The 19,197-nt window shown below is 39.5% G+C and overlaps 2 protein-coding genes across 3 annotated transcripts; one reads left to right on the top strand and one right to left on the bottom strand.

The window, feature by feature from the left end:
- The first annotated feature begins 953 nt into the window (after window positions 1–953).
- Window positions 954–7,800, top strand: psma4 (proteasome 20S subunit alpha 4). Of its 2 annotated transcripts, none has more exons than XM_088920218.1 (9): window positions 954–1,017; window positions 2,021–2,049; window positions 2,272–2,314; window positions 2,693–2,855; window positions 3,813–3,890; window positions 4,047–4,135; window positions 5,133–5,263; window positions 6,568–6,691; window positions 7,413–7,800. In XM_088920218.1, exons 2-9 carry the CDS (start codon window positions 2,047–2,049, stop codon window positions 7,565–7,567), a joined length of 786 nt encoding a protein of 261 aa, XP_088776344.1. In that variant the 5' UTR covers window positions 954–1,017; window positions 2,021–2,046; the 3' UTR covers window positions 7,568–7,800. The 2 variants fall into 2 exon arrangements, with proteins under 2 accessions (XP_088776344.1, XP_088776345.1); XM_088920219.1 differs by having other exon boundaries at window positions 964–982.
- A 4,426-nt stretch (window positions 7,801–12,226) lies between these two features.
- oaz2a (ornithine decarboxylase antizyme 2a) lies at window positions 12,227–18,744 on the bottom strand. Its single transcript, XM_088920036.1, has 5 exons — window positions 18,708–18,744; window positions 18,281–18,414; window positions 15,509–15,681; window positions 14,680–14,765; window positions 12,227–14,410 (listed from the first exon to the last, which is right to left on the bottom strand). The coding sequence occupies exons 1-5, from the start codon at window positions 18,742–18,744 to the stop codon at window positions 14,280–14,282; spliced, it is 561 nt and encodes a 186-aa protein (XP_088776162.1). The 3' UTR covers window positions 12,227–14,279.
- Window positions 18,745–19,197: the final 453 nt, after the last annotated feature.

Below are 19,197 nucleotides of genomic sequence, written 5' to 3'. Positions count from 1 at the left end.
TGAGTTCTCCCTACTGGTCCTACTAGCACCTCTTCCAGCAGCACCCTTGGTTTTCCCAAGAGCCAGGAGGTCTCCCATCCAGGTTCTGGCCAGGATTCAAGGTCTCGTCTATAAAACAGCACCTTCTACAGTGCATTGTCTCCCATTTACCACACTGGGGAGTTGGTGTGGAATTTCTGGTCTGGATGGGAAGAGTGCACGTACTGGTCCACCAACACCACCTGCAACAGTAAACTGGATTTACCTGAAGTTCTCTCCATTCCTCCCAGTACTGACCTGGCCCAGTCTTGCTTAGCATCTGATGAGTTCAGGGTAAATAGTGGTAATGAAAGCAAAAGGCACTTTGTGTGAAGAAAGATGAATACCTGCCAGCGTTTTTGCTGTATCGAAGCCAATTTCCTGGTTTTATTAAAACATTCATGAGCCTGGCCAGTACTTGGATAGGAGACTTCCTGGGAAAGCTAAGACTTCTGCTGGAAGAGGTGTTAGTGGGGCCAGCAGGGGGTGCTCACCCTGTGCTCTGTGTGGGTCCTACGTCCCACTATAGTGATGGGGACACTAAACTTAAAAAGGTGCCATCCTACAGATGAGATGTAAAACCAAGATCCTGAGTCTTTGTGGTCATTAAAAGTCCCAGGGTACTTTTTGAAAAGAGTAGGGGTGTTAACTCTGGTTTCCTGGCCTTCACCAGTCATGGTGTCCTAATAATCATCTCCAGAATGAATTGGTCTCATTACTCCTCCCCACTGATAGCTGATGTGGCGTGAGTGCCATTAACCGTGTCCAGAACAACTATGTTTAAGTGTAACGATTAGTAGTAGTAGTAGTTGTACGAACTACTGGTTTAATGGCGTGTTCTTGTTTTTTCATAGTTTGCGTTGAATCATCCACGCTTATAGGGGGCGCCAAAATAAAACTTGGCTCACAGGTTAGGGAAGGTCGCTCTTCTTTTTTTTTTGGATGAGTCGGTGTTTCATTTCAGGTAGTCCCCAGCAACATTCTGACTGAGCGGCATTTGTAAGATATAAAATATGAAATTACATTTACTTTTAAAGCGGATTACCTTTTTTTAAACGTAATTTGCTTTGGGCGCTTAGATCGTGTTACGAGACTGTATGGCTCATTACGCTTGTTTTCAGAAACCTTAGTAGTTCTGTGCCTTTGGCCTACGTGAATGATGCTCTGTAGTTCCTGCTTCATCATGCTGGCAAAGTCTAGTGTGCTGTAACTTGTGTAAATGTAGCTTATTGTTTTTCATGATTTTGCCTCTTTGTTTCAGAAGCGAGTCAGATTCTAATGTGACTGTATTGGTAGACTTCGTGTGTTTGATGTATTTCAGTTTATTCATGTGTTCTCCTGGTATTGGAAACCACTTTGTCATTATGGGTTAGCTCCTGTTGGTTTCGTTTTCTTTAGCTTTGACGCTGTGCGATGATTTGCAAGCAATATAAACATGTAACACGTTTTTTCAGTCCATTGTACTGCAGATGTTCTATTTTTGGAGGATAAAAACAAGTTTTACTGTTGACTAGACAGTGTGTTGCGCCTGAATGGTTGTGCATATTGTTAGTATAACTGAAATGTGTTCATGGTACCCTTGACTGTTGAAGACTAATACATTAATAAATATTAATATATTGATTTGTGTTAATAACCATGTTTTATATAAACAATGAATACTCTAATTGGGCCTAAATGTGTATTAAATCCAACTGTGCGAAGCTTTTATCATCGTATAATCACCATTGAAGCAGGTTTAGTCAGCTCAGACAAATTTGTAAAAAATAAGCTCCTTTATTTGTCATGGTTTCTGCTACTTGTTGCTTCTTTACAGTTCCCAGCATCGTCATAGTTAAACAATTCACCATATTTAGTTGTTTTTCATCTGTTAAACCTTTCTACATATCAATATACAATATAACGCATTTACGTGTTCTTCATATAGAACATAACTCAAACGACTTTTGTTCATGCTTATTAAAACATATCTAATGTCTGTATTTTTTTTTTGTGTGTGCAGATTTTACGTGACAAGTCCTTGTCAGAATGGTAAGTACACTGCTGTAAAGTATGCCTGTAACAAGCTTAATTAGTCCTAATGTGTTCAAAACACTTTGGAATGTGGTTCTTTTATTAGTTTTTAAAGATATAATTTGCTTATAATGAGACTGGGTAGTCTAACTGGGACTTCAACTTTAGGTTCTGGGAAAGTTACAAATGAAAGCATAGCAGGTAATAAGATAATGGTTATTAATGTTGTTGTTGTTTTAGTCTCGCAGATATGACTCTCGGACAACTATTTTCTCACCAGAAGGCAAGTATTTGTTTTTCTGTGAGGTTTGCTGTCTTTGTAGTTTAATTATTATTAATATGAAGACCACCGAAACTTTTTTAAACATGTAGCCGAATGATACTGATGTCTGGAAACGGCTGTTACTTGTTATTGTTTCTCTTTTCATTTTGCCTTTTAACTTTGAGCAGATGTGAAGGAGTTCTCAAGAGAAGCCTGTTACAAAGCAGTTGATGAAATTACGTGGCTTTTTTTTGTGTTTACCATTGTGTCTTCCACAAACCAACGTTAACCATTTTAAACTAGTGGGAAACAGATTTTCCTCAATTTTCAGTTTGTAGTTGGATTGTCTTTCAAGTCTCCACATCTCCCTGCCTGATGAGCCGTGTGATTTTGTGGCAGGCCGTCTGTACCAGGTGGAGTATGCCATGGAAGCGATTGGGCACGCTGGCACTTGCCTCGGGATTTTGGCCAATGATGGTGTGTTGTTGGCCGCAGAGAGGCGAAACATTCACAAACTGCTAGATGAAGTGTTCTTCTCAGAGAAGATCTACAAGCTGAATGAGTGAGTTTTTTGTTTGTCGTCTTTACAAAATGTTGTTTACATGAATTCTTTGTATTCAGTTTTTACTACATTGTTGTAGTTTCTGTCTACAAAACATGTTAAGCCCTTAAAAAATGTATTTGTAACAGAGGATTTATTTTAGAACCTAAGTTTTTCACATTACTGTGTACTGGAGTTTTTTCCAAATGTTTGTTTGAAATGCAAGTGCTTGTATAGACAATTGCTTAGCAATCACACAGTGTCTGTCAAGTAAACAAGTCCCTTATAACCCCCCTTATCAGATTTAAGAGCACTGCTGGTTTAATCTAAAAAAAAGTTTTTCTTATACATTGCCCAGTTTTGAGATTGCCAGTTGTTTTTAACTCAGCTCTCTGGTAACAGCTCCTGTACTGATATGGGATGAAATGAGACTCGCAGATAAGGTCCTCTCTCACCTGCAAATGATTTTGCCATTTTGACACACTATAGACTCCACACCAGATTAGAATGGAAGAAATGCTTCCCGTTTTCTGTCCTAAATACACTCCTGCTTACTTGTGTTTATATTCTTTGGTCTTGGCTTTCTTGCTTGGATTGGCATAGTAAGATTTTCTTAGAGTCTGTAAGCATCAGTGATCTCCAGAGTGATCTCCAGAGAGACCCCTGTTACCTGTTGGAGTGGATCTCTTAACCTTTCTGTTTCTATCATAGGCAGGTGGATGTGGTTGCAATTTATTGTTCTGTTTCTGAAACAATATTTACATAAATGTCATTCATTTCATTTTCTGTAAATTATTGTATTAAGAATTGTGTCGAGTAGTATAAAGAGACTTGGACTACTTTTGCGATTGCATTTACTATTTCACAGAAAAATTACATAAAAAATTACCTTTAAAGAACTGACGGATTTTTGAAAAAGTCAGATTTAAAGTTCCTTACACAACCTTAAAAGCTTATCACCATGGTTGTCTTTTGCAGAGATATGGCGTGCAGTGTGGCTGGGATAACATCAGATGCCAACGTTCTGACCAATGAGCTGAGGCTAATAGCACAAAGGTAAGCTGATAAAATGTTAATGAGCTTTGTGGGTTGGTCTGTATCAGTTGTATTTTCCTATTTGCTTAAAGATGTGTTCCATGTCTTGCAATATACAGTATATTTTGTGTGGTTCTTTCTTTTAAACCTGGGGTGTGAATTACTGTCGTCTGCCAGGTATTTGCTGCAGTACCAGGAACCAATCCCTTGTGAACAGTTGGTGACAGCACTGTGTGACATTAAACAGGCCTACACGCAGTTTGGAGGTAAAGATCAAAGACATTACTTCCATATCAGCTTCCCTACGCAGAAATAATCAAACTCTTTACAGCTACATTTATAACATCCTAAATACATTTGTGCTATTTTCATACATTCACTTTTCACAGCTGTAGCTAGGAGCCTTTTTTCGTCTTTGCAACATGCAATTTTTTTTTCCCAAGTTAATGAAGTAGAATAGCTTAAATTTACTGCATTTTCATTGTCATATTAGAATACTTAGCTAAATAACTTCAGGGACGGTATTATTCCCTCTGTTCAAGGTCTGAACATAGTTAAGAGTAAGATTCACCAAGAACAAAGATGTTTTTCACATAGAAAGGAAAACGAAGATGCTTTTCCTCAAGGCAGAGCTTGCAAATATTCCTAAAGTACATTTCAATGCTTTCTTAACCAACATTTTCAACGACTGATTCCACATGATGAATGAACACTTGTTCAGTCTTATTCATTATCTACTGTATCTTTGTAACGGTAAGGTTGGTGGAAAGGCACTCTGAATTAGTAGATGTATTGTCAGGGATCACGTACATTACTGAATAAGATACACCCTTCTTTGTTATAGCCTCTGCTTTAACATAGGTTTGTGTTTATTATTTAATTATTGCTATTGTAGCACTTGCATTTAGTGTTTTCTCACTTTTTATGTTTTGTTTTATTATTCCTTTCCACACCTTTGAAGAAATTGTTACTCTAGATGTCATTTAAATTGAATTGTCATATATAATGATGCTCAGAAGACTTTTTTTTATGAAGCCATTTTTATCTGATTAAAGTGATGAAACCTGACACATGTATAAGTGAATAAGCCACTGCTAATCACTATGATCTTTTAGGTGTGTTATATGGCCTATCCACTGTAGACTGGAGCTGTAGAAAGGCTGACAAACACTCAGGAGTTCAGGTTGATATTTGTTTACCATTGAGAATGTATTGAAATGTCTAGTTCATTCTCTTTTCTAACCCCTGTGTTCTGTGGGACAGGTAAGAGGCCTTTTGGGGTTTCGCTGCTCTACATGGGCTGGGACAAGCACTATGGCTTCCAGCTGTACCAGAGTGACCCCAGTGGAAACTATGGGGGATGGAAAGCCACCTGCATTGGCAACAACAGTGCTGTAAGTGTTTGCATTTTCAGCTCCTAGGATATTTAATGTATGGATTTTTTTCTAATTCTCCCCTACAACTCTTTGGATTACATCTTATTTTCTTTTTAGAGTATATTCTGCAATAGAAAATACCTATCCTAGTCTTAATGACTTTAAAGGGCATCAGGAAATGAACTGAGGGAAGCCGGTTTTGTTAAATACACAGCGCTTTCACTGATGGGCTGCTGAATTTTACACCACAGTTCTTCGCCACTCTCTTACCTTTCAGTTTTTTTAGAAGCATTGTTTGCAGGGAAAGGTTACCCTAGTAGTGTACCACATGACCTGGCGATGTCCTCCGTTGCCCTTAGTTTTCTCCAATAATGGAGTCTCAACTTGCTTTATTAAAATCCTTTATCATAAATGAGTAACTGTAAATACTACAGGTTCTTCTGAAGTCCTCTCTAAAAAAATGATAAATTGTCAATGTAAAAGATCAGAAAGCTGTAAAGGAATTAACACATGCAATCTGTATGTGCTATGTTTTGACACTAGATGGCGCTGTATTGGGCAGTTAAGGTAACACTAGTGCTAAAATAATTCAATTTTAGTTCATGGAGTGAAACTGAATATGATTTCTTACTGCCATATCTAGGAATGTGATCTGTGGATTAAGCCTCAAAGGATTGAAATACTGAATGTACAATATATACATATCATTCTTAATTGGAGAACAAGCCAGTATATCATAGTCCTATAGTGTGGCATGACAAAGGCTGATTCTTCCAACTTCCTCAAAAGATCATGTAGAGGCCTAAAAGGCAAAAGCAATGAGAGGCAGAGGCGAGAGTGCCTCCTGATGGGTTTGGATTTGAAAAGGTGTGTGGCATGCAGGGTGTGATCAGAAGCAAGTCATTGATCTTCAGTCCTTTTTTAGACTGTTTTGTAACTCTAAGGCTGAATTTGAAAGATTCCAAAATGTCCGTATCATAAAGAGAGACTGCAGCAGAAATACTTTCTGTGAAAATCATGTTAATTTTTGTGTAAAAATATATTTATACACAAAATGAATTCTTGAATCCTCCTCATACTGCTTTGTTTAGTAATATGAATTGCAAGGGTTTTTTTATACGTTTAATCCTGAAATGTATAATAAAGAAAACCAAAATAATGGTAACTAACGTGCATGTTCCTTTATCCTTTATATCACGATGAGTACAGGTGTTAAAACCTTTCTGAATGCTTGTTTGCAGGTCTTCTTCCTTGCATGAATCAGATGTTCATCTGTATGAAAAAAAATCAGTGGTAAAGGTGGCTGCTGTCATGTTTTGCAGGCTGCTGTGTCCATGCTAAAGCAGGACTTCAAGGAAGGAGAAATGACATTAGAGTCAGCCCTCGCTTTAGCGGTTAAAGTGCTCAACAAAACCATGGATGTGAGCAAGCTGTCTGCTGAGAAAGGTAAGGCCTGGATATAACCTGCAAACCTCCTGCTAATTCCCAATAATGAAGGGAAAGAGGACATCACCTTCCCCTTGAAGCACTTTAAATTGCAATTATAACTGTAACTCTAAATGGTATGTTACAGGTTCTTAAAACCATTGTACTTAAAATATCTCTCATTTTACAATATCCATAAAATCAAAATATTTAAGGATTTGTTATTGTTAAATTAAAACTGTAATTAATTCAACCATTTTCATTGTGAAGCATAACAGGTCCAAAAAACAGACAACTTCAGCATCCACTGTATACTGTTCATGAAATACCAAACATTTTCCCCTGGAGACTCATGTCGAATATTATATTTCAATCCGGTGAAGTCGTAGTTTAAAATATCGAATTGTGAAACACAAATGTATGCGTTTCACTTAAACCCAAGCAAAATCCCTTTACAGTAAATGGCAAACTATGTAAGGAACTGTCCTTCAGGGCCGGCTTTAAAATGAAAGAAAAGAAATGGGGAGAGAACAGAAAATCCCGACTGTGGCCTCCAGGAACAGGAGTAGGCAGCCATTGTTCTAGTGAACAGTGAGAAGTTAGCAGATTAGACATTTGCATTTTGTATTTCAGACCATGTATTCGACCGTTTGTTAGAGCACTTCCGTGAGGTGTGAGGTCTGTGAGGTGTTGGTTTGCTGGACGTGTTCACGCGGTGCTTTGTTCATGGGGTTTGTTACAGTGGAAATCGCAACGCTGACCAGGGAAAACGGCAAAACCAAGATCAAAGTCCTGAAGCTGAAGGAGGTGGAGGAGCTGATCAAGAAACATGAGGCAGAGGAGGCCAAAGCCGAGCGCGACAAGAAGGAGAAGGAACAGAAAGAGAAAGACAAGTGAACACCTGGTGCTTTGTGCTCTTTTCTACATTAACCGGATCTGTTTTACAAAAATACCACTTATCACGTCTTTTGTTTTTCTGTAAGATCTCAATACATGCAAACCAATTTTGACTCTTTCAGAGACTTTTTATTTGTTTTTGCTTGCTTCTCATGTCACTGTTCTGCGCCACCTAGTGTACATCCATGTTAGAAATCAAAATAAAGCCTTACCAGTCAGGACTGTGTAAGTTATATTAGGGTTGTCTTTAACAGAACAGCTTTAAGCAAGGGTTCAACACATTTATTATGTGTTGAATAATAAATATCATCATCACTTAGTGAGGGGGGGGGAGGTTATACCTTAAAACGTGGTAGAACAGAAATCTTAGTGGTCTGAGTTCACCCTCAAATCCATCATATCAAGCAAGTGGTGTACTCTACAGTATTTTGTGTAATAAAGCTACAAAGGTAACTGAATCTTGGACTTCACACTATACCAGGTTGAATTGGGCAGTAGTATGGAGCAATTTTGACAGGAAGGCTGTGGGTGTGACCAAGATGAGATACTGCTCTTCCAGCCTTTTGCTTCGCTCAAACTATTCCAGTTAAATAGCCAGCTGTGTAAATGAGTGCAGATGTAAGTCACTTTGTGTAAAAGTGTGCAAAATAAGTTACAATTAGCTGAATGTTTCAGCAGCTTTTGGCAAACATTACTTATCAGTATCAAGCTAGATAAGGTATTTTTGGTGTATAAATACAGGGACAAAACTAGTAGCTGACAATCCTAAAAGAGTTTAGGTAAGTCAGATTTGGAAGGATTAACCATTAATATTTTATAGGTTTTCATTTAGATTGTAACCATGAATTTGAAAGATGCAATGCCTGTGCACACAGATGAAGTCTGCTCAGTCATGCCATAATTCAAATTTGGCGACAGCTTGGGGGAAAATACTGTAGGTTATGTAAGGCCTGGAAAAGATTAGGGTCACAATTAGGACCTGGAAGTTGTTGCCTATCAGACACTTTATTGGGTATGATGTCACCTACCATCCTGAAGAGCTCCAGTCATTGATGTGTTTGGTTTGACCTGGAGCGTATCCCAGAAAGCACTGGGTGCAAGAGGGTTACATCCTGGATGGGACCCCAGTCTCTCATGGGGCACAAACCCACACCAGGGCCAGTTTTGTTCTGAAGCCAGTTATCCTACTGGTATATCTTTGGACTGTGAGAGGCAACTCTAGCAAACATGGGGAGAACATTCAGATTCCACACAGATAGCGCCCCAGGGCCCCAGTGCTGACCTCTGCACCACTGTGCTTCCCCAGACACCGTGTTTAGCACTGTATGTGCCACAAAGCAAAGCTCAAATACACAACTGAAAATTACGGTGCAAGCATTAAACTCATTATCTGAGGGTCATTCAAATGTAGGATATTAATCGTTTTTGTAAAGCTCGATGTCCCTGTATGTTGGTCCTTTTTGCATTCGAAACTGGCTCAAATTGCGCAAATTCGTCACTTACAGTAGGCGCAGATGGACTGAGCTATAGGTTCGTACGCGCACCTGGCGTTTTGGGGCGCAATGTCACATTTAAAGAAAATAGGATAAGATGTAGTCCACGAAAGACGCTATTGTGTCGTATTTAGGATTTTTCCTATCTTGAATATTCACCTAAAAGCGGTGTGTACGTTCGTTTTTTTAGAAATAATCATATCCTTCGATAGCCCTAAAATTGTTATTTTGCGGTCACTTGTTATGTTTCCTAATCATATTTCGGTTTTCCCTATTTATCAAATTGATCGAGCATTGACCACTCATCAAATTTGGAACGTGGATGCAACATAAACGCTTTAGGGAAGTTCAAGATGTGTTCCTTCTGCGCGCACTATGCGTGTTTTTCTGCACACATTTTTTTAAAAGGCATGTAATCTTCACAATCTGCGCCAAATAGCACGTTGTTTTGTTACATACTGTAGCGTTTTCGAGTTCACGCAGGACAAAAGACAAGTAAAGACGAGATAGCGAAACAAACAACTTCTTTCGTTCTCTCCTTAAAACCACGACAGTATTTAAACATAAGGGGACCGATGGAACACGTACACACGATGAGGGTGGTAACTCGTTAACAGAAGACTATACACTTGCAAAGCTACACAGGACACTTAACTAATATAACACTGTTTACATAAGCAGGGTCAGCTGCTGGTCATCGTGCTGACCCTCAGACTCCCCCCCGCCTACAACTCCCAGCCTGCTTCGCGGTACCCTGAGCGCCTAGGTGCGCTTCCTCCTCACCGCCGGGCGAGGGCGCTACAGTACTTTTCAATGCCTTCGATCTCGCCCAGCTTAGGTTTGTCTATATGGGATAAGAACGTGACCTGGACAGGTAAGTATCGACATTTGTAAAAGAACAAACTGCTTTGAATTATATTTTAACGTGAACCTCAAAAGGAAAGTGAATTAATCATAAACCATCAGAGACGAGATGCATAGCTGCACTCGCCAAGAAAAAAATGACGTAATCGTAACGTGCTAAGTATTGTTTGACAGACGCGAAGGGCAAATTGAAGAAGATGGTAAGTGTTCAAGTTGTGGTTTCTTTTTAAAGGCGCAATTGGGAATTAAGTGCATTTTGCACGTCGACAGAGCAGGGTCTAAGAAAACAGACTGGAGTGTACTTAGTAATATCTTTAGTTTTACAGGTGGGGAGCTGCGTCAGCATGCGTAGGCTGCAAAGGAACAAGTAATAGGTTTATTCCATGCTGAAAAAAAGAAGAGAGAGAACACAACGTTTCGGAAGGCTCCACGGCCGAAACGTTGTGTTCTCTTTCTTCTTTTTTCAGCATGGAATAAACCTGTTACTTGTTCTTTAGTTTTACTCCGCGATAAAAAAAAAACAACAACGAAAAACAATCATCCAGCTCTCTTCTTCTGGCGCATCATCTTGTCTTAACACGACAAGATGTCTTCTGTAAGAAGACCAGTCGAAGAAGCAGATATTGCTGTGAAAGTACATCAGCTCGCATTCATAGGGACACATAAAGTTCACCAAGACCTGTTTTTGTTTGTAACCTCTTTTAGTTTACGGAAAGCCGATCTTTAAGTAAATTGGGAACATTTATTTTTGCGGTATCACATTTTACCCCTTTCCTTACAAATAGCAATAAAGTAAGCACATTCAGAATGTAACTTGCATTGTGTAAACCTTCTAATTAATGCAGTACTGTCATTATGAGCTCCATTGTGAAAAGACCTGACCACAAGTGGAGCAGTTTCATAATCTTTCACCCATTGTCGGCAAAATGGCTCTCATGAAAATACACATCCAGTCTTCTGTCATTTTAAAAAGTCCATGTTGTTATGGTGTTGGTGCTGAAATGGTTTCAGCTTGATAAACATTTTTCCTACAGTAGATATTGGTGTTGGCTTTCTGTCCCTTGTTGAGTTCTAGTCTTTTGATTTTTTTACAGCCACCTGTGTTGTTTCAACAAAACTTTCTGAGGTTTCAGCTCCCTTTCAATTTTATTCTTAATTCTTTATTTTTTAGTATGAATGTACACATTAACAGCAGAGATACTATTCAAGATTCATTTTCTAGATTTGGGTTTTATTTTTCCAGAGGGTAAGCAACTGTATTAATTCTGTTCTGTAGTAAGTCTGTTCCTGCTCATCCTTAATTATTGAGAAAATCCATGCTAAAGTATTGTATAGCATTAAATATTGAATATATAAATCCCACTATATAAAAAAGTTTACATTTTAGGGGGGTTGTGTTGTATATGAGCTATTGCACAACAGCCTACTTGGGGTTTAGACACCAGTGATGATCTTCAGCACAAGGAGTCCATTAAGAATCAATACTGTACAGGTGACAGTGGTCTGAAGCGGGGGTCTCCTGCAGGTCATGGAGGGCTTACCGTCTTCTGGTTTAAAGTCTTACCTCATCAGTTAACAAGTTTTCTTCAACCCAGAACTTTGTGTGTTCTGATTGCAAAAAGTGTGCAATGTGACCTGCCTGAATGAGTGATTTATTGATTCATTTGGATAAATGCACTCAGGATTTTCAGAAAGATCATACTTGTACATGTAACCGTACCACATCTACAGAGTGTAATGTTGTTGGTGTCAAGCTGATGATCCAATGTATGTTGCTTAGAGCATTTAATCAGAAGCTGTGGACAGCTTTGTGGACAGTATGTTAGAGCCTTTTAATAACATGCTGTGTGCAAATGGGTTTTCTCCTTTTGTATTAATCTTCCATATTGCCATGCTGGTTAGCATTTGCCAGTTGCATTTCTTGAATTGTCCAGTTAGACCTTGATCAAATGTATTGGAACTTCCTTTGTACTGGAATTCCTACATATTGTGGTATGAGCTCCCAGAAAGCATGTTAAAACAATGGCATCTTCTGCGTTTTTCACTTCACTCAGCTTTTTTCATGCATTTGCAGCAAGTTCTTGCCTCCCCAATCATCATTAAGCTATTTTTCCTAGCCTTTTATCAGGCACTATCACTGGTTTTTCATATTTTCTTTGTTTATCTTCATGAAAGGGATTCCTAGATTACTGTGACAGGAACAGTGAACGATACAATTCAGTGTGGTTCACTCTTGTAGCACTGCAACATGGGACTCTTAAGAGGTTTTATAAATCTAAAATAAAAGACACAAAGTCAAGCATTAAAGTAAAACTTTATGTTAATTTCTAATATACATAAAATCCAAAAGTATGAGTATGGATTGCCCTTTCAGGATTTAAGTCCATATTTCCCTGTAAACAAAGATCTATGAAAAGAAGGAAAATATAACTCTGAGAATCTGAATAGAAACAAGTCTTAACAGTGTTGTAATATTCACTGCTCAGTTAAAAAGCTAAAGAAAATACAATCTCCCCCTACAAATAAGCAAACTAAATCCTCTTGTAGACAGACAAAATGTAATGCGAATTATATGCAGTACTCCTTTTTGACTTGGTTGTAGTCTTCTGAGTTATCCAGGATAATTATGCTGGGGAATGTATAGCTGTATTTCATCTAGCTGGCTTAAGTTAGCTAGTCCTGAAGTCAGGTGTGGGCCCAGAAGAAATCAGTCTTTTAACCCACCACATAGAATATAAAACCCACTATTTTATGATGGTAATGGGTTGAGTTTGAAATTTTCACATCGGCATTGTTGTTTTTATTTAATGCAGGCCTTGATGAGTAAGAGCATGCCAGAGTTTTAATCTCAGAAATAATGCAGAGGTTATTGGTTCAGATTATCTTGGATTGAGAACTGAAGTGCTAACGTTAATGCAGACCAGATCTTTGGCAACGTCCTAAGGCTTATGCAGGCCTGCAAAGGGATCAAAGTGTGGGAACACAATGTGTTGCATCACATTTAACACAGTATATAAATACATCTGAATATAACTTTTTTGATATTATGCTGTCCTGTTATTTTTGGGAAACCGTACAACATGACCTGTGGGATAGCACAAGACTTTCACATACTAAGATTGAAAGATTTGATATCCCCATCCTTCCATTTGGTATGAAGATGCCCTTTGTTCTGCCTTCACTTCCTCAGTGAGAAAAGGAGCACCAGTGAGTGAGAGCACCCAGGCTTGCTTGAGCTGGTGATGAGCGGTCCTTAGCCAGTAGAACTAACCCAAACTTTGAAGCACTAGCTAGCCCACACTCAAGAGATTTGAAAAGGGTGGACCTTTTCAGTTTCTCCAATTGTTTGCACCCTTGCATTAGTACCTGCTTGACATAAGATGATAATATGAAATTTCATAGTTTCAAAGTTGCACAGCTCTGCCTATCGTATCCTATTCCATTGCTGGGTTGACCTCTTTCTAAGTCCTTACTACATTTCTCAGGTCTGAAGAAGCTGGCTTTGACAGTTCTTACTTTAGATGCAGCAGGAAATGCAAGGGGCTGGGTAGTGGTAATGTGGTTCTACATGCAGCAAGAGTATAGGTGACAAATGCCATAGCTGTCCATCCTTTTTCTGACTTAAAACTCAACTATTTTTTTACCCTTGGAAATCAGGCTGAAGGAACATTATGCTGCCTTATCCCAGTGTATTATCCTGTTATAGACGCTGCCAGAAGCCAAATCCCAGATGGCTTTGTAACCCCTCTTGTAAATAAATGATATATATGTATAATAGTTACAGAAAATATAAACTGAGATGAAGTAACTTCAACATAATAGGAGTGAAATTGTTTCCACCAAGTTTGTGAGCAGAAATTCATGCTTTGTTGATGGTGGTTCAGTTTTGAACTACTATTAAAACAAGGGCCCCTCTCAAACCGCCCGGTTTCAAATCAGATTATGAGGAAAGACTCTCTTTAATGTATTTTTCCCTTCTCACATAATCCGAGAACTCCGATATTCAGTGAAAAGCGTTGGAGGTTACATAGGATTTGTAGCACCAGACGACCTAGTTAGAGTATCCTGTTCTGTCTGCTAAGGGCTGCTTATTTAAAGAACCGAAAAAGAAAAGCAATTAATGAGATTGTGGATTGGTCTGAATTACCACCCCCCCCTTCCCTGTGCATACTGCGCGACTCTCCTGTCAGAGATGTCTGGGGAACTGATTGTATTTGCCGTCTTATACCTAAGATTTGCCTTGAGCTGTTTTTATTTGCACAGTGTTGCGATGTCCGAGTAGAAAAACAGCAGTGGGTCAAGTCATTCAAATAACCCAGATGGGTATGGAGAGCTCTGTGCATTACTGGATGCCTTCATTCTTCATCAGAGGTGTTTTGATCCAGAGAGTAGACCATAAACATAATGTCTGGATGGGTGGGCACCAAGGGGTGGCCTGGTTTCACAATCTCAAAGCCCAGATAGTGGAAAGTCCTTGTGATAGGCACTGCAAGAGACAGAAAAACAAAGACAATAATTCACTACAGTGTCAGGCCATGATAGTATGAGAACCAAATTATGTAATTTATTGAAGAAACAACCATGTAATGAGAACAGTACAAGTTGTTTTAGAAACTGCAAACGAGAACGTTTGTAACATTAATGATTCTCCTTTGTTCCAAGGTTCTCAACTGCCATTTCAAGTGAATATGATTTCATGGCTCAAGCTTTCTTTATTGCAAAGGCAGAATACAGTACAGAATAAAACACACTTACATCGATCTTCCCTGCTTTTGTTAAACCACAGGAACACATAACTGACTTTCAGCTTCTCTTCGGCAAACTCCAGTAATGCCGTCAACCTGCCCCAGAGAGACAGACGGAGCAGGAGTGAGAGAAATGACGCACCAGTATCATAAAAAGAACACTCATCATAGCTATAGTTTCACCTTTCTTCAAACTCCTGTCGTTTCTAAAACCGTCCTCTTTGCCAGTATTCTAAACACACACTTGATCCAAAATCAGCGGTTGTGTGGCAGATACGAATTTAAGACCTCTTACACAAACAATGTATACCCTCACAACACACTGCATTGATGCAGTGACTTTTATTTTTCTCCTGAAGGTTTTTCAGCTTTAGTATTTCAATGCTTAGCAAAAAACTGTTCTCCCACAGGAGAATGCAGAGATTTTTGGGCAGTTCTTGTAGTGGCCAAAGAGAGCGATTCAAATTCCTCTTGACCAAACCGATATATAAAGGAAAACCTTACATCTCTGACTGATCATTTATTCTTTCTGCTACTTAAAACAGTTTTTATATAATTGTCTACCACTTTTGGTAATCCTGCTACACACATCTTTACTAGTATGAAAAATGAGTTACTCTTGATATACATTACAAAGGGAGTTCAACAGACTGCAAAGGAACAAGTAAAGGTTTATTCCATGGAGGAAAGAAATCACATTTCAGCTGCGGAGCCTTCTTTGAGTTTTTTTAACACACAGTTTAACAGACTGCAGTGTTCTGATCTAATCACCACCTGAGCTGCAAGTTTGCCAGGAGGCCATCTGTTCAAGAACAGAGAGAAATGTAGCACAAACTTACCCCTCCTTACTTCCTTCGGGAAGTGCCCCTTCTGCAATTTCTAGAAAGAGGCTGCCCCCAGAGAGGACGGCCTCCCAGCAGCAAACCCGCGTCTCCGTCAGCTGGTACTGGAAGTGGAGGAGAGGGGGTGTACCATTCACTGAAGCGGTCTGTGTTACTGTGAGCCTGTCGTCCTGGGGAAAGATGGAAGAAACCAAATACTATTGCTACCTTTACCTTTACAGACCCATAGTGCTTTGAAGTTTTATTCAGTCAGCATTATCACCATGCTTGCTGTCCCATCTCATTAAGATTCTTTAAGAGGCTAGCAAATCATTTATTAACTGCATTCATGTTGCGCTTTTCATTTCAAAGGGTTCTTAAATAAAGCACTTAAACAGAGCCCCACGTCATGCACCACAGGAGTGATTTGCTGCAACAACTGAATTAAGGGAGAACCTCATGTAGGACAGACTGTGGAAGCACCCAGTGGAATTTAGCCAGGACACTTCCTACTCCCCTGCCCTTGCGGGAATTCCTATAGGCTCTTCTAATGAGCAAGGTTTTGTGTGAAATACAAAAAATGTGCAACCTGAGGGAAGAGTGCCACCTACTGGTCTACAAACACCACTCATAGTAGTAAGCTTTTTCCTTGGTGGGACCCTCTCCCAGTACTGACAGGCCCTAGCCTGGCTTAGCTTCTGAGACCTAGCGTTTAAGGCAGCAAATTAAGTGAGCTGAGCTAGAGATCATTGTTATTAAGTACAGTTATATAACTTTTGTGCATAAATAAAAAAAAAGGCTGAAGTAGTTCAAGTAGGGAGCTGCGTCAACATGCATAGGCTGCAAAGGATCAAGTAAAGGTTTATTCCATGCTGAAAAGAGAAAAGCAGGAAACGACATTTCAGCTGTGGAGCCTTCTTCGGGTGTGAGCAGACACTCATACCTGAAGAAGGCTCCACAGCCAAAACATTGCGTTTCCTTTCTTCTCTTTTCAGCATGGAATAAACCTTTACTTGTTCCTTTACATAAAAAAAAATGGCAGAGGACTGGGTATTTTCAAATGGCTGCTTTTCTTGTATTTCACTGGAATGCAATAGTAAAATTTAAAAATGATTTTGTGTATTACACAAAAATAACATGATTATTCTCTTAAATCCTGTTTTTCTTTCCACATTCTTAAGAGTAGCTGCTTTTGGTCATAAACCAGAAATCAGTGCAGAATAACATTTGCACTGCAACTAACATTAGCCAGCAGCCATATCCACCCGCATCTCACAGCTGGCAGCCCACTGAAGCTCAGCAGGTGTGAGCCTGGTCAGTACCTGGATGGGAGACCTCCTGGGAAAAACTAAGGTTGCTGCTGGAAGAGGTGTTAGTGGGGCCAGCAGGGGGCACTCACCCTGCAGTCTGTGTGGGTCCTAATGCCCCAGTATAGTGATGGGGACACTATACTGTAAACAGGTGCCGTCCTTCGGATGAGACGTAAAACCGAGGTCCTGACTCTCTGTGGTCATTAAAAATCCCAGGGCGTTTCTCGAAAAGAGTAGTGGTGTAACCCCGGCCTCCTGGCCAAATTTCCCATTGGCCCTTACCAATTATGGCCTCCTAATCCCATCTATAAATTGGTTTCATTACTCTGCTCTCCTTTCCACTGATAGCTGATGTGTGGTGAGCGCTCTGGCTGGATGCTGCACCTTGGTGGTGGTGGTGGAGGGGAGTCCCTTGTAAAGTCCCTTTGTAAAGCGCTTTGAGTGGAGTGTCCAGAAAAGCAATAATAATTTGCAGGTTGATAGACAATATCTGTGATACTTTTGAAGAGAATAGTACTGCATTCCACTTATTGGGAACTTAAAAGTTGAAATTCAGGTTTAAAACAATTTAAACCTGAATTATTAAAACACATGATAAAACTACATTTTGCAGAAAGTTACAGAAATGGTGGCTTTGAGATTTAAGACATTTTTCATTATCAGCTGCATTCATACAGACTGCTTTGATAGCCAGCTCTTTCAGGTGTGAGGATGATAATAGTCCAGATATTAATGATCTGTCTGATCCTAACCCGCTTAGCTCTAGGACTGTCTCGTACTAATTAACATTCATTAACAAGAGCAGGCAAGCAGATAAAGGTGACATTTCCAAACAAAACAGCCTTAATTAGCATTCATTTATCAGGAGATAACCCAGGTGGAAGCTTGGTTCCTTTTAAATGCAAAATTGAGCCTTAAAATGGTGAACTCCGTTTCAACTACAAAATATATAGCATTAACTATATTATTCCACTTCATTCCTGCTGGAAAGAGCTGTTAGCTGAAATATTCCTCTAAATTCTGTTCAGTCAAGGTGGATCTTTTTCTGCACTCAAGTAAAATCATCAGTGCTTTAATTAACATGGAGGATATAAAGAAGGACTACATGAGATGTTCTACATCTTGCAGAGCCAATAGAATAAAGAATATTTTGGCATTTGTGAACTGCCCTTGAATAGGTTGTAAAAAAAAAAAAACCTCATTCTGCAATTCTATACTTCTGGTAATACGACATTCTCTTGCATCTGGAAATGAATTTGTACATAACACCAAGTCTCTGCCACTTTAAATGTGTTAATTTTTTAATTCCATTTTCCCTGCTGAATGAAGAACTGTTTTACTACTTTTTCATAAAAATAAAAAGCAATTCTGCCGACATTGATGACTTGAAGGATTAGTGCTTGGCAGTGAGAAATCCCATGTTAAAGACACGAGGCACTTTAAATCGGACGAGCCTGGTATGAAGTCATTCTGGCCTTACCTTATGTAGGAGCACAGTGAGAGAGTGATCCCTGCCAGTCCCTCGCCCACCCGGGATCTTCAGTAGTGGGTGAGGGGCATCAGGAGCACCACAGAGGCCCTGGAGGCTGGTGCCTGGTGCAGTGAAGCCTGGAGCTCGTTAATGAAGTACTGCAGGGAGACACAAAGAAAGAGGGGGCTGTAAGCAACACAGTACAGCAGCATGTTATGTTATAGTCTAGAGATTCATGGACAGATTCAGAAATACCCCAAGATGTCTTGTTAAATTAAAGAAGATCAACATAAGTAAATAAAATAATAGGAAGGGCTTTTCCTAGGAAGTACCACGTTCCACTTCCTTTCCCTACTACAAGGATTAACAGGCCTTCGAGTGCTCCACTAAAAGTCCCATCTGCCCTACAGTGGCATGATCTCAGGACTTGACCTACACTGGATCTCCACATTCTGGCGGAGGCACAGCTGCATGATTGTGCCCTCTGCGCAAAGTGATTCCCATAGTGCCTGTCCTCACTGAAGTACCCACTGATGAAGGGCACAGCTGGTGACCACTTGTCAAATACGTCTAGTTTTTTTTCTTGAGAGTGACGTCATGGCGTCACTGTCATAATGCCATGATGGAATAAAGAGTTTGGTAAAGCTGAAACTTTTCATCACCTGGACTGCTGATGCTTTGTGTATTTAATTCATTTTGCTTTGTGCAATAAAATCAAGTTAAAGTAAATAAATTACCTTTAACCATCATTAAACCAATCACTGCCATTTGACATGCCTACTTCTTAGGCAGTCAGTTGGATTAGTTCCTTTGAGTACATCTTTTTAATCTACTAAGTATGCATTATAACTGCTGAGATGTTCATGACTCATATTGCCAAGCCTGCCAAATAGCCATGGTAATTTTGATGGACCAATTGGTGGCAT

This window comes from Atractosteus spatula, chromosome 7 (assembly GCF_055471065.1).
Source record: "Atractosteus spatula isolate fAtrSpa1 chromosome 7, fAtrSpa1.hap1, whole genome shotgun sequence".
Classification (NCBI taxonomy): domain Eukaryota; kingdom Metazoa; phylum Chordata; class Actinopteri; order Semionotiformes; family Lepisosteidae; genus Atractosteus; species Atractosteus spatula.
The sequence above is the reverse complement of the archived record's forward strand: the minus strand, read 5'-3'. Positions and strand labels throughout refer to the sequence as shown.